The sequence below is a fragment of the Penaeus vannamei genome, chromosome 8, assembly GCF_042767895.1.
Source record: "Penaeus vannamei isolate JL-2024 chromosome 8, ASM4276789v1, whole genome shotgun sequence".
In the NCBI taxonomy this organism is placed as follows: domain Eukaryota; kingdom Metazoa; phylum Arthropoda; class Malacostraca; order Decapoda; family Penaeidae; genus Penaeus; species Penaeus vannamei.
Window position 1 is genome coordinate 12,256,941 of NC_091556.1, and position 15,000 is coordinate 12,271,940.

General features: G+C 49.5%; 1 protein-coding gene across 1 annotated transcript in view; it reads left to right on the forward strand.

Annotated features, from left to right (window-relative positions):
• Window positions 1-3,778: 3,778 nt before the first annotated feature.
• LOC138862268 (uncharacterized) overlaps window positions 3,779-15,000 on the forward strand; it is a gene marked incomplete at its 3' end in the record, with an annotated part of 11,318 nt that continues 96 nt past the window's right edge. Inside the window, 3 exon segments of the mRNA XM_070123972.1 lie at window positions 3,779-3,957; window positions 14,614-14,757; window positions 14,891-15,000. The exon segment at window positions 14,891-15,000 is cut by the window's right edge and continues 96 nt beyond it. Of these exon segments, the coding sequence (XP_069980073.1) occupies window positions 14,614-14,757; window positions 14,891-15,000 (254 nt within the window).

A 15,000-nucleotide genomic window follows, 5' to 3' on the forward strand; every position in this document is an offset into this window, starting at 1 on the left:
AGAAAGAAAGAGAGAGAGCAAACAGTGAACACCTCGTCTACATTCCTTTGATGAGATGAAGAGAGCTTAGTTGTTTCGGGGGATTATTTCTTATGACCTGATTCTTGGTATTGTGTTTTTATTAATCTATATTTTATGTTGTTTCATTCTGTTTCGCGTGTGTGTTTGTGTGCGTGTGCGTGTGTGTGTGTGTATGTGCGTGTGTGTGTATGTGTGCGTGTGTGTGTGTGTGTGTGCGTGCGTGTGTGTGCGTGTGTGTGTGCGTGTGTGTGTTTTCCTGTGTATATGTGTGTGTGTGTGTGTGTGTGTGTGTGTGTGTGTGTGTGTGTGTGTGTGTGTGTGTGTGTGTGTGTGTGTGTGTGTGTGTGTGTGTGTGTGTGTGTGCGTGTGCCTGTGTGTGTGTGTGTGCATGCCCGCGGGCGTGCATGTGTTCGTGCGTATTTCAGATAGCGCTGCATTTCATTCATTGAAGCAAATGCAAACCGAAGATAAAGGAAAAGAGAAGGACCCAAAGTTCACGAACGTATATGCAAATAAGCGCTCTCTGTGACGCCGGAAAGGTGGCGTAAACGCAGCGTCGGGCGGCGTCCGTTCATTGATCTGCCGACGGAACCTTGTGGCCTGTGTTGCCAGTGGCAGAGCAAAAAATTCCGAAGATGACCAACCTACCAAATGCCAAAGGAATGCTCAAGGAAACGGGAAATTTCCGGTATTAAAAAAACAGAAGTCAGGATTTGTTATGACTCGGGGGTCTCGTCTAAACTAAGCTTATTCTTGTATTTCCCTCTCGGTGTAACTTGTTGTTAAACGCGTTCGGAACATGTCCAGTGCCCAATGTCCATATATAACTTCTAACCCCACCCCCACCCCCACCCCCACCCGCCACACACTTTCAGTCTCTGGAAGATCAGCTGTCATTTTGTGCTTTATTTGTTATGTTTAATTGTAAGTAGGAAGCTATTAAAGTATTGAAATTATAAGTGGCATATTATTACTTTGTGATGAAAGTCTTTATAGTGGGAGTGAGAATTCATTTTCCTTTATTGATTGTGTGAATTGGCTTTTTGTTATAATTATGTAATGAGATGAAGGCGACATGCAGGCTGCGTATGGAATGAAAAGGTGTTTGTATCACATCGTAACTTTCATTGCCAGTATCTTGTGTCAAATGAGAAGGGCCCCGTTGTTTCCGAAGATAAGGTGATGAGGGTGATGAGGATACGGTGATTAGAGTGATACGGACTGGTTAGGGTGAGAAGGATGTTTGGGATAGCAAGGGAGTAGGATTTCGTTGGCGTGCTGCGCTGGGTGACGACGCGGCCTCTCCGTCCTTCGGCGCCAGGCTGGAACGAGTGTGTAGCCTGCGCCGCCATGCTGGGTGGCCGGATCGCCCGCTTTTCCTTTCGGCTGCTGGCTGGAGTTTAACATTTCCCTTGGATCAGCTGAAGACGGGCCATTGAGGCTACAGCTGGGATCCAGGATTCAGAAGAGTAGAAACCCTCCCGGTGTCCCTGTTGCTGAAATTGCGCATTTTGAGTTCTCCGAGAATCCTTCATGATAACATGAATATTCCAGACTAATAAAAGAAGAAGAAAAAAAAGGAAAACGAGATCTTAAGGTAAAAGCCGAAAGCCCATTCCTCAGAGAAAAATCCCCTGGCGCTGGCAACGCTTCGTGCGGGAGTCAGTGTGGCGCCCGACTCCCCCGCCCCGCCCCCACGCCCGCCCCCGCAGCCACCCCTTCTCCTTTGGCGGACGCCCGCGCCACCCGCCCGCCTTCTGCCGCTACCTGAGGCCGTGGATGCTCCCGTTTTGGTGTAGTTTGGGTTGGAATTTCCTTCTGCTTAGGGATTCCCTTCATATAATGTTTAAGGATTGGGGCCTCTCTCTCTCTCTCTCTCTCTCTCTCTCTCTCTCTCTCTCTCTCTCTCTCTCTCTCTCTCTCTCTCTCTCTCTCTCTCTCTCTTTACTTCTCTCTCTCTCTCTTTCTCTCTCTCTCTCTACCTCTCTTTCTCTCTTTCTCTCCCTCCCTCCCTCCCTCCCCCTCCTATCTCTCTCTCTCTCTCACGTCACCTTTCCATCTCCTTTTATTCCTCCCTCTCTCTTGCCACGTTTCTCCTTACTCCCCCCTTCCCATTCCCCTCCACCTCTGGCCCCTTTTCTCTTCAATGCACAACCAAGTGCTAAAATTTCGGGAAATACTAAACCATGTCAATATTTTCGTCACGCTGCTATAAGGCTCATGATAAAGTGCACTGTTCGGTTTCCTTGTTCACCTTGCGACCAAAACAGTAACCGTATTTGGACCAACATTCAGCTGATTCTAGAAGGAGGAGGAGAAAGAGAAAGTAAAAGCGAAAGAGGAGAGGTCGATGGCAAGATGGAATAGGTAAGTAGGGAGAGAAAGAGAATGAGTGAATTGTATTAGAGGCAAAGAAAGCGAACAGAGGGTGTGAAATATGAAGCAGAGAGGGATAAACAGTTTACGTTAATGGAGCTGTCGATAAGTGGAGCTATCAAAATAAGTGGAAAGTAAACGCCATTTCTGAAAATCGTTCCTTTTAAATTAGTCCAAGATCTGAAAATGGTTAGAAAGGAGTATTTTTACTTCTCTCTCCCTTCCTCCTTCCCCCCTCCCTCCCTCCAGCCCCCCTCCCTCTCTCTCTCGCCCCCCTCTCTTTCTCTCTCTCTCTCTCTCTCTCTCTCTCTCTCTCTCTCTCTCTCTCTCTCTCTCTCTCTCTCTCTCTCTCTCTCTCTCTCTCTCTCTCTTTCTCTCTCTCTCTCTCTCTCTCTCTCTCTCTCTCTCTCTCTCTCTCTCTCTCTCTCTCTCTCTCCTCTCTCCTCCTCCTCCTCCTCCTCCTCTCTCTCTCTCTCTCTCTCTCTCTCTCTCTCTCTCTCTCTCTCTCTCTCTCTCTCTCTCTCTCTCTCTCTCTCTCTCTCCTTCCTTCTTCCCCCTTTCTCTCTCTCTCTCCCTCTCCCTCCTTCGTTCTCCCCCCTTTCTCTCTCTCTGTTCCTCTCCTCTCGTCTCCCCCCCTCTCTCCTCTCTCGTACCGTCTTCTCTCTTCTCCCTCCCCTTCTACATCTACGATCCCTCTCCCTCTCCCTTACCCCTCCCCTCTTCTTCGCCCTCACCCATGACCTCCCTCTCCTTTGAGCCAGCCCTCACACTTTCCTTATCCCTCGCCTTATCCCGCTCGCTCCCTCACCCTTCCCCACTCCATCTTTCGCCTTCTCTCTCGCTCTCCTGTTCTTGCTCCTTCGGTAGTCGTGTTTCAAAGAAAACGAAGGGAAGATCCAAGAGGAGGGACACTAAAGAAAAAGCCCTTATTAGCTTTAAACAAGAACGGGAAAATTTTGGCGCCAGAGTAGCCAAAATGGATAAAGAAAGAAGTTGAAGCATTCAAAAGGACGGCGCCGGCGTGGAGAAGAAAATAAAATCATAGTTAGGATTGATATCAGAATTCATCTGTATAGATACGAGGAAATCAACGAAAAGGCACCGCGACTCCCTTCGCCACGCAGAGAACAAGCGACTTGAGCGGTAACCCCGATTAAACTGTTTTATCCTATGTAGCTCGTGACGTCACGGCCACTCCCTGTATTTCAGTATATTGATTGCTCTGAAAATATACGGAAATACGTTTTTAGTAAAGGCATAGTTTGTAAATATGCTTATTATTATGTAATTTTTTTTATTAGAATTACTCGTTACATCCGGTAACAAATACTTGCCGGAAGATGGCTGCCTGCGCTGCTCTCTACCGGCAAATTTTGTCAGTCTCGAAGATTCACAGACTCGCAGTGCCCATTCTTGTTTCAGAAGTAAAGTTTGTTTACAGTGGTACTTGTGTTTCTGAATTCTTTCCCTATGTTACGATGAAAACGTCCCTTATTGGAATTGTCAAGTTACTGATTTGCAATGTAAACAAGGAGGAACTGGAAGACATCAGAGAATCAGGTTAGTGGTAATAGTAACCTGCAGGATATCGTATTATGCAATTTAAAAGTGGAACTATTTTTCGGTAAGCCTGCCACTAGGGGTACAAAGTATTACATTTTCAGATGTGATTCGGAAATTCGGGAAATGATTCGTGACAACTGTGATCGAGTCAAATTGGAAAGGTTGTCTATTCCGTGACAGTATTTTGCTATAATCTGCGCTAAAATGTGCAGAAAGAGGTGACGGCCCTTCCTGTGCTAGGTGTACCCCTACGGAGCCTGGGCAAAGTGCAAAAAATTCAGACCGGACGAGCCAAGATGTATACCCCAAGGGGTAACTTGACAGGGTTTTAGGGCATTTGAAAAATGGGTAGAAGTTAAAGAGACCGACGCGCGTGTAGATAGAGGGAAATGGGCACCGCCATCTTATAGAACGGAAGAAATAGAGTAGGGCACAACATAGTTTAAGCTGCAGCCGTCGGTGCAAGAAATAATCTGCAGATACGAACGACAACACGAATAAAGGATAAATTTCGCGGAATTTATTCTCGGTATAGATTGCGCGAATCTCGGTTCTATCTTCCCGTGCATACTATGGTGCAGGCAACGTTTCCCGGGGTTTAGGGCACGCCCAGTCACGGCAATTTAGATTGTTGAGTAAAGTTTGCGACGTGCAGTTGGGGACTTCGTATTTGCGCGTCCGTACTGCAAAGAATTACCGCCTGTTATGATCGGCCTCGCCCATATCCCCCGCCCAAATCCCCGGCCCACGAGATCCTTCAAGGGTGTTGCGAGCTTGCGTTGGAGATTTGTCTCTCAGACGGGTACCCAGTCCTGCTGTAAACATTTGCCACGGAAACCTATGCTGCCAGTAGCAGAATGGGGGAAGAGACACAGACAGACGAGACAATGTACTCATGCATACACACATACGCACACACACGCATGCACACGCACTTACGCACGCACGCACACGCACGTACACGCACATGCACATGCACATGCACATGCACATGCACATTCGCACGCACACACACATGCACATACGCACGCACACGCACATGCGCATACGCACGCACACGCACATGCACATACGCACGCACACGCTCACGCACCTACGTACGCACACGCACATACGCACGCACACGCACATACGTACGCTCACGCACATACGTACGCATACGCACATACGTACGCACACGCACATACGTACGCACACATACATAGGTACGCACACGCCATTCGCACGCACACGCCATTCGCACGCACACGCACACGCCATTCGCTCGCACACGCCATTCGCTCGCACACGCACACGCCATTCGCACGCACACGCACACCATTCGCAGGTGCACGCACACGCCATTCGCACGCACACGCACATGCCATTCGCACGCACACGCACATGCCATTCGCACGCACATGCCATTCGCACGCACATGCCATTCGCACGCACATGCCATTCGCACGCACACGCACACGCCATTCGCACGCACATACGCACACACACGCACATACGCACGCACATACATGCACATACACATACGCACAGAAAAACAACTGATTATGCCGGTAAGAAGTAGCAACACATTGCCAACCGTCGGCAATATTAGACGATACTTATTTAGGCTATTACAAACCTGAAACTCACCCAGTGAATATTCCTATATACGGACATGCATAGAAGTAAAGGCAAATTTGTCTATCTATTTGATATACATTTATCTATCCATCTATCCGGTAGATATGCATGTCTAAACTGATAGATATGTATTTACTTAAGTGTGTATGGATATCCGTAGAATAAATGATCACTGGGTCGGGCGTCGCAAAAAAAGAAATTAGCAAAGCGACCGAATTCCTACGCCCGACGAGTTGCACCGTGGACTTGCTCCGGCGCTCGAGTTGAAGCAAGGGGTGTTAATTGAAAGTCTAATCGCGGTCTTATCGGATTCAGATCAGTCTTTTCCATGTAAATTGTTCGAATGCAGTAGAGAGAGTTTTTGCTGCCCGAGCCTGAGGGTAAATGAGGCGGAATTGGACGAGAGGGGAAAGGAGAGGGAGTGGAAGAAGAAAAAGAGGAAGAGGGAGAGACGGATGGAGATAGATTCATAATGTGAGAGAGAGAGAGAAAAGGAAAAAAAAACGAAAGAGACAATGAGAAAAAAACGAGAAAGAGAGAGAAGACCAAGAACGAGAACAAAGCAGAGAACCAGAGAGAGAAAGAAAAAAGGCAAAAACGATGATAGAGAGTACGCAAAGACCATACGAATACAATTAACCTCAGTAGAAAGGATCCAGGCTTTCCCTTATCAATGTGTGCGTCTCATTGATTGTGTGTGTCATTGTCTGTGTGTGTGTCTGTGCGTTTCAGTGCCTGTGTGTGTGTCTGTGCGTTTCAGTGCCTGTGTGTATACGAATCCTTCAAATCTCAGGCCGGCAGTGGCTGATGAATCTAATCCTTCCTGTTTACGCCCAACATCGGGAGATCGACCAAACCTCACGCCCACCGTCACCTCCACCCCCCCCCCCTTCCCCTTCCCCTCGTGCGCTGTTGGGTCACGGCGAGTTCGCTGTCGTGCGGCGAGGTCCTGAGGGTCCGTCCTAAAGATAGCGAAGGCCTCATTTGGGTAAGATAACGCGAGCGAGCTTCACGTGGGAACCTTTCGCAGCGAGTGACGTCACTATACACCTCGCCGCAACGATATGGTCCTTCAGATATGGTCACTACGCTGCGCCATCCTCTCCTTTCCTCTCCGTTAACGCACACGAACCATTAGCGTAATGGAGAGAGGGAAGGCCCATTTCGACCTCTATGGCCGCAAATGAACGGCAGGCTTGTTCTTATTCACGTGGTTACCTGGTGTGGATCATGTCAGGGTCATCCGAGGTGACCGCCCCCGCCTTTTGTCATCTGCGAGGAGTTGAACGTGATGAGGGAGTTTGGGCTGAACGTGATGAGGGAGTTTGGGCTGAACGTGATGAGGGAGTTTGGGCTGAACGTGATGAGGGAGTTTGGGCTGAACGTGATGAGGGAGTTTGGGCTGAACGTGCTGAGGGAGTTTGGGCTGAACGTGCTGAGGGAGTTTGGGCTGAACGTGCTGAGGGAGTTTGGGCTGAACGTGATGAGGGAGTTTGGGCTGAACGTGCTGAGGGAGTTTGGGCTGGACGTGATGAGGGAGTTTGGGCTGAACGTGATGAGGGAGTTTGGGCTGAACGTGATGAGGGAGTTTGGGCTGAACGTGATGAGGGAGTTTGGGCTGAACGTGCTGAGGGAGTTTGGGCTGAACGTGCTGAGGGAGTTTGGGCTGAACGTGCTGAGGGAGTTTGGGCTGAACGTGATGAGGGAGTTTGGGCTGAACGTGATGAGGGAGTTTGGGCTGGACGTGATGAGGGAGTTTGGGCTGGACGTGATGAGGGAGTTTGGGCTGGACGTGATGAGGGAGTTTTGGGCTGAACGTGATGAGGGAGTTTGGGCTGAACGTGATGAGGGAGTTTGGGCTGAACGTGATGAGGGAGTTTGGGCTGAACGTGATGAGGGAGTTTGGGCTGAACGTGATGAGGGAGTTTGGGCTGAACGTGATGAGGGAGTTTGGGCTGAACGTGATGAGGGAGTTTGGGCTGAACGTGCTGAGGGAGTTTGGGCTGAACGTGCTGAGGGAGTTTGGGCTGAACGTGCTGAGGGAGTTTGGGCTGGACGTGATGAGGGAGTTTGGGCTGGACGTGATGAGGGAGTTTTGGGCTGAACGTGATGAGGGAGTTTTGGGCTGAACGTGCTGAGGGAGTTTGGGCTGAACGTGCTGAGGGAGTTTGGGCTGAACGTGATGAGGGAGTTTGGGCTGAACGTGCTGAGGGAGTTTGGGCTGAACGTGATGAGGGAGTTTGGGCTGAACGTGATGAGGGAGTTTGGGCTGAACGTGATGAGGGAGTTTGGGCTGAACGTGCTGAGGGAGTTTGGGCTGAACGTGATGAGGGAGTTTGGGCTGAACGTGATGAGGGAGTTTGGGCTGAACGTGCTGAGGGAGTTTGGGCTGAACGTGCTGAGGGAGTTTTGGGCTGAACGTGATGAGGGAGTTTGGGCTGAACGTGATGAGGGAGTTTGGGCTGAACGTGATGAGGGAGTTTGGGCTGAACGTGATGAGGGAGTTTGGGCTGAACGTGATGAGGGAGTTTGGGCTGGACGTGATGAGGGAGTTTGGGCTGAACGTGCTGAGGGAGTTTGGGCTGAACGTGCTGAGGGAGTTTGGGCTGAACGTGATGAGGGAGTTTTGGGCTGAACGTGATGAGGGAGTTTTGGGCTGAACGTGATGAGGGAGTTTGGGCTGAACGTGATGAGGGAGTTTGGGCTGAACGTGATGAGGGAGTTTGGGCTGAACGTGCTGAGGGAGTTTGGGCTGAACGTGCTGAGGGAGTTTGGGCTGAACGTGATGAGGGAGTTTGGGCTGAACGTGCTGAGGGAGTTTGGGCTGGACGTGCTGAGGGAGTTTGGGCTGGACGTGATGAGGGAGTTTGGGCTGGACGTGATGAGGGAGTTTGGGCTGGACGTGATGAGGGAGTTTGGGCTGAACGTGATGAGGGAGTTTGGGCTGAACGTGATGAGGGAGTTTGGGCTGAACGTGATGAGGGAGTTTGGGCTGAACGTGCTGAGGGAGTTTGGGCTGAACGTGCTGAGGGAGTTTGGGCTGAACGTGCTGAGGGAGTTTGGGCTGAACGTGCTGAGGGAGTTTGGGCTGGACGTGATGAGGGAGTTTGGGCTGGACGTGATGAGGGAGTTTGGGCTGAACGTGATGAGGGAGTTTGGGCTGGACGTGATGAGGGAGTTTGGGCTGGACGTGATGAGGGAGTTTGGGCTGGACGTGCAGAGGGAGTTTGGGCTGGACGTGATGAGGGAGTTTTGGGCTGAACGTGATGAGGGAGTTTGGGCTGAACGTGATGAGGGAGTTTGGGCTGAACGTGCTGAGGGAGTTTGGGCTTGACGTGCTGAGGGATTTTGGTCTGGACGTGATGAGGGAGTTTGGGCTGGACGTGCTGAGGGAGTTTGGGCTGGACGTGATGAGGGAGTTTGGGCTGAACGTGATGAGGGAGTTTGGGCTGGACGTGATGAGGGAGTTTGGGCTGGACGTGCAGAGGGAGTTTGGGCTGGACGTGATGAGGGAGTTTTGGGCTGAACGTGATGAGGGAGTTTGGGCTGAACGTGATGAGGGAGTTTGGGCTGAACGTGATGAGGGAGTTTGGGCTGAACGTGCTGAGGGAGTTTGGGCTGGACGTGCTGAGGGAGTTTGGGCTGGACGTGCTGAGGGAGTTTGGGCTGAACGTGCTGAGGGAGTTTGGGCTGAACGTGCTGAGGGAGTTTGGGCTGAACGTGCTGAGGGAGTTTGGGCTGAACGTGATGAGGGAGTTTGGGCTGAACGTGATGAGGGAGTTTGGGCTGAACGTGATGAGGGAGTTTGGGCTGAACGTGATGAGGGAGTTTGGGCTGAACGTGATGAGGGAGTTTGGGCTGAACGTGATGAGGGAGTTTGGGCTGAACGTGATGAGGGAGTTTGGGCTGAACGTGATGAGGGAGTTTGGGCTGAACGTGCTGAGGGAGTTTGGGCTGAACGTGCTGAGGGAGTTTGGGCTGAACGTGCTGAGGGAGTTTGGGCTGAACGTGCTGAGGGAGTTTGGGCTGAACGTGCTGAGGGAGTTTGGGCTGAACGTGATGAGGGAGTTTGGGCTGAACGTGATGAGGGAGTTTGGGCTGAACGTGATGAGGGAGTTTGGGCTGAACGTGATGAGGGAGTTTGGGCTGGACGTGCTGAGGGAGTTTGGGCTGGACGTGATGAGGGAGTTTGGGCTGGACGTGATGAGGGAGTTTGGGCTGAACGTGATGAGGGAGTTTGGGCTGAACGTGATGAGGGAGTTTGGGCTGAACGTGATGAGGGAGTTTGGGCTGAACGTGATGAGGGAGTTTGGGCTGAACGTGATGAGGGAGTTTGGGCTGAACGTGATGAGGGAGTTTGGGCTGAACGTGCTGAGGGAGTTTGGGCTGAACGTGCTGAGGGAGTTTGGGCTGGACGTGATGAGGGAGTTTGGGCTGGACGTGATGAGGGAGTTTGGGCTGAACGTGATGAGGGAGTTTGGGCTGGACGTGATGAGGGAGTTTGGGCTGGACGTGATGAGGGAGTTTGGGCTGGACGTGCAGAGGGAGTTTGGGCTGGACGTGATGAGGGAGTTTTGGGCTGAACGTGATGAGGGAGTTTGGGCTGAACGTGCTGAGGGAGTTTGGGCTGAACGTGCTGAGGGAGTTTGGGCTGAACGTGCTGAGGGAGTTTGGGCTGGACGTGATGAGGGAGTTTGGGCTGGACGTGATGAGGGAGTTTGGGCTGGACGTGATGAGGGAGTTTGGGCTGGACGTGATGAGGGAGTTTGGGCTGGACGTGCAGAGGGAGTTTGGGCTGGACGTGCAGAGGGAGTTTTGGGCTGAACGTGATGAGGGAGTTTGGGCTGAACGTGATGAGGGAGTTTGGGCTGAACGTGATGAGGGAGTTTGGGCTGAACGTGCTGAGGGAGTTTGGGCTGGACGTGCTGAGGGAGTTTGGACTGAACGTGCTGAGGGAGTTTGGGCTGAACGTGCTGAGGGAGTTTGGGCTGAACGTGCTGAGGGAGTTTGGGCTGAACGTGCTGAGGGAGTTTGGGCTGAACGTGATGAGGGAGTTTGGGCTGAACGTGATGAGGGAGTTTGGGCTGAACGTGATGAGGGAGTTTGGGCTGAACGTGATGAGGGAGTTTGGGCTGAACGTGATGAGGGAGTTTGGGCTGAACGTGATGAGGGAGTTTGGGCTGAACGTGATGAGGGAGTTTGGGCTGAACGTGATGAGGGAGTTTGGGCTGAACGTGCTGAGGGAGTTTGGGCTGAACGTGCTGAGGGAGTTTGGGCTGAACGTGCTGAGGGAGTTTGGGCTGAACGTGCTGAGGGAGTTTGGGCTGAACGTGCTGAGGGAGTTTGGGCTGAACGTGATGAGGGAGTTTGGGCTGAACGTGATGAGGGAGTTTGGGCTGGACGTGATGAGGGAGTTTGGGCTGAACGTGATGAGGGAGTTTGGGCTGAAGGTGCTGAGGGAGTTTGGGCTGAACGTGCTGAGGGAGTTTGGGCTGAACGTGCTGAGGGAGTTTGGGCTGAACGTGATGAGGGAGTTTGGGCTGGACGTGATGAGGGAGTTTGGGCTGAACGTGCTGAGGGAGTTTGGGCTGAAGGTGCTGAGGGAGTTTGGGCTGAACGTGATGAGGGAGTTTGGGCTGAACGTGCTGAGGGAGTTTGGGCTGAACGTGATGAGGGAGTTTGGGCTGGACGTGCTGAAGGAGTTTGGGCTGAACGTGATGAGGGAGTTTGGGCTGAACGTGCTGAGGGAGTTTGGGCTGAACGTGCTGAGGGAGTTTGGGCTGAACGTGCTGAGGGAGTTTGGGCTGAACGTGCTGAGGGAGTTTGGGCTGAACGTGCTGAGGGAGTTTGGGCTGAACGTGCTGAGGGAGTTTGGGCTGAACGTGCTGAGGGAGTTTGGGCTGAACGTGCTGAGGGAGTTTGGGCTGAACGTGCTGAGGGAGTTTGGGCTGAACGTGCTGAGGGAGTTTGGGCTGAAGGTGCTGAGGGAGTTTGGGCTGAAGGTGCTGAGGGAGTTTGGGCTGAAGGTGCTGAGGGAGTTTGGGCTGAACGTGATGAGGGAGTTTGGGCTGAACGTGATGAGGGAGTTTGGGCTGAACGTGATGAGGGAGTTTGGGCTGAACGTGATGAGGGAGTTTGGGCTGAACGTGATGAGGGAGTTTGGGCTGAACGTGATGAGGGAGTTTGGGCTGAACGTGATGAGGGAGTTTGGGCTGGACGTGCTGAGGGAGTTTGGGCTGAACGTGCTGAGGGAGTTTGGGCTGGACGTGCTGAGGGAGTTTGGGCTGAACGTGCTGAGGGAGTTTGGGCTGAACGTGCTGAGGGAGTTTGGGCTGAACGTGCTGAGGGAGTTTGGGCTGAACGTGCTGAGGGAGTTTGGGCTGAAGGTGCTGAGGGAGTTTGGGCTGAAGGTGCTGAGGGAGTTTGGGCTGAACGTGATGAGGGAGTTTGGGCTGAACGTGATGAGGGAGTTTGGGCTGAACGTGATGAGGGAGTTTGGGCTGAACGTTTAATTCGGCCTTATTTGATTGTTATTACTGGTGGTTCCTCGTGTAGTGAAATTAACCTGTCGTTAAATTTCATTTCTTAACACTACCATATATTCAGTTATGTTTTTTTTAATGTTATTCGCTTTAAACACCCGTGAACCATTAAGAAACTTTAATTATGAATCTAAAGTAAGTATATTTGTGTAATTGTCCCAGTACGATAGCGTGTTTATGGAATGTTTTAGGGAATGCCTTGGTGTAATTTCTTCCTCGTTTGGATCTAATACACGATTTTTTTTCTTACAAAGAATATCCACACGTTTTTTTTTTCCTGTTTAGTCTACCTCACGTCTAATTTTGGAATGATAAGACATACTACATAATTTTTTGTAATTTGGATTCCTCATCTGACACTGATCTAGTGTTGGAATCACACAAGTTTTCCATAGTAATAGAGGGTTTGGATCTCTTACCTAAAAATGGAAAGAAAAAGAAAAGTGTTTATATTCCACCCACACGTAACTTCGCCTTAGATGACTAGAGTTATTGTCATTATTCATGTCTTTTATTTTGTCTTGGATTTAATGTTGAATAAAACCTAATAACTAGATATATCAGTATTGAATTTCGTAATGTTCTGACATTACCAATTGCAAACAAAAGGGTTCTAAATCGTCTTTAAGCTTGTCCTCCGCAAACGCATTTCGTGTATTATCTGGAAGATGATATTATTGGGTCTTGATGGAACCCCCAGGACGTCTTGAGAGTGAAAAGGAGAAGCGACCACAAGAATCGGTCTATTCATCTCCGGACGCCCATGTCGGAGGGCGTGTCTACCGCCTTCAATCTTTTGCGGCAGTAATTTTGACAAATAGAGAGAAAAGAAAATATATATATATGACAAGATATTGTTTTAGTCTGTGGTCAGTCTCGATCCTTCTCTTTGATTTCTTGTTGGCCTAGGAAATAAAACATTTCACATGATTTGTAATAGTTTTAACATTTTTTTTTCAGATAGGCATATTTTGGTTACTCGTGCACGCTTGATTTATTTTGTTAAAATTCTAGTTTCTGATTTAGTCTTTTCTTTTTGTCATCGTCAGCTGTCATTCTCCTTAACTTGCCAGCAGTATATCTATTAGTCCCACATTTTCCCCGTAGATCTAACACAAATATCCCCGCAAGCACTATACAGCATTTTCAGCGCGTTACCAGGTAACACTAGGTCTTTAATTTGTCTTCATAGTTTATAATTTCCCTGTCGAATTCTCGCTGCCCATTTTTCACTATGAACACGTTTAACTTGCATAAGGGGATTTCATTTATAGGGTCTGAATTTGCTTTATATATACCCTAGCATCCATACGAAGACGGAGTTTTTTGTCCCCTTAGTGATTCTGATATTTAGTCGAGGGAAAAATGAAGTAAAAGCCTTCGTCAGTGAGTGCCTTGTGACACCGTTTTCTGTCTCCATCGTTTTCGTTTTCTATTTTATTTTCTTCGTATTTGATTTCGTGTCTATCCTATCGGGCCTGTCTTTTTTCCAATTTATTATCAGATTGGCGTTGGTCTCGAGTCTTCCTTCAAGTACCGTCAACTCCAATTGATTTATCGAGTTACGGTTTTTTTTTTCACATTATTTCTTTTTTGGGCGGGGGGTTGGACCACTTTCCTCTCTTTTCTGAACTGTAGATCAACACGCTACTTGCTCTACATACTTGTACCTCTTCTTATACTTTGCGTTCTTCTGTCTTAAAACCCATTCGTCCCGGGTGTCACATATATGAGACACAGGGAAAAAATAAACAGTTTCGGGCTGCCCGCCAGTGCGATGCTGTCTCGGAGCCGTGCTCCGCGGCAAAAGCGGCGGGCGGCCGGGCGGGCGGACAGACTCCGGGGAAGCTCCGCCCGCCGATTTTGTAGCTTCCCGGATTTTTTTAATTTTGGCTACAAAATGTATCCCGTCGCGGGTGGGTTTTTAACTTCATTTGATTTCTGTATTTATTGTATAATGTGCCTAAACTATGTATCGATTTCCCCGCTTTATTATTTGTTAAAGAAAAAGAGTGTTTCTTGTTTTTTTCTCTCTCTAGTGGATTAACTGGATGACTGTTTTGCTTTTCAGACTTCCTCTTGTCTTGTTGCTACTTTCACTGTGCAGATTGCAAACACCACGGCCTAATTACTATGCCATTATTCCACGATCTCCGTCACCATCACCAGCATCATTATCATTGTTATAATTTTTTCAGCACTATTGTCTGCCTCTTTGTTTGCCCTTTTTCGTAGTTTTCTCCTCCCATTTCTGTACATGTGATAAAAATAACTCTTGAACTTTGAAAACTTCTAATCAAGAACTGACCTTTTGATAGGACTAAAGAGTAAATGAGGTTCTTCCCTACGGGTCACGTGATCGAAGGGTTCGGAATCGTGTCGAGGATCATGACTGACGAAATGCATTGTGGGATGTGCAGAGGTTGGAAGCTCCTATGGCGGTGTCAGGTGTGGACTTAATTAATGATACTTTTTTTCCTGTTGTTTGTAGATGGCTGGCGACTGGCTGGTTCTGAAGATGTCTCCGAAGAGAAGGTTCAGCAAGTTCCTCAACATGTTCGGACACGGGAACTTCTGGTGTATGATGTATCTGAATGAACTTTTCAACATTAAGACCGAGGGAACTATCGTCAAGGTAAGATGAGGTCGAATATCCTTTGCATTTACATTTATTGAATGTGATTTTTAAGGTGAAATTATATATTCAGAAAAGGTTTACGCAGGGGGTTAATTATGATGGACGTAATTGCGTATTGTAACCGTTACAGGTGTTCGAAGACGGAGGGGCGGTTGTAGAGGTGACGCTGCAGGTGTTCAGAACCCTGTCCAGCTCCTACGTCCCTCTGGGCATACTCACGGGCCCCTTCATGCCGATCGT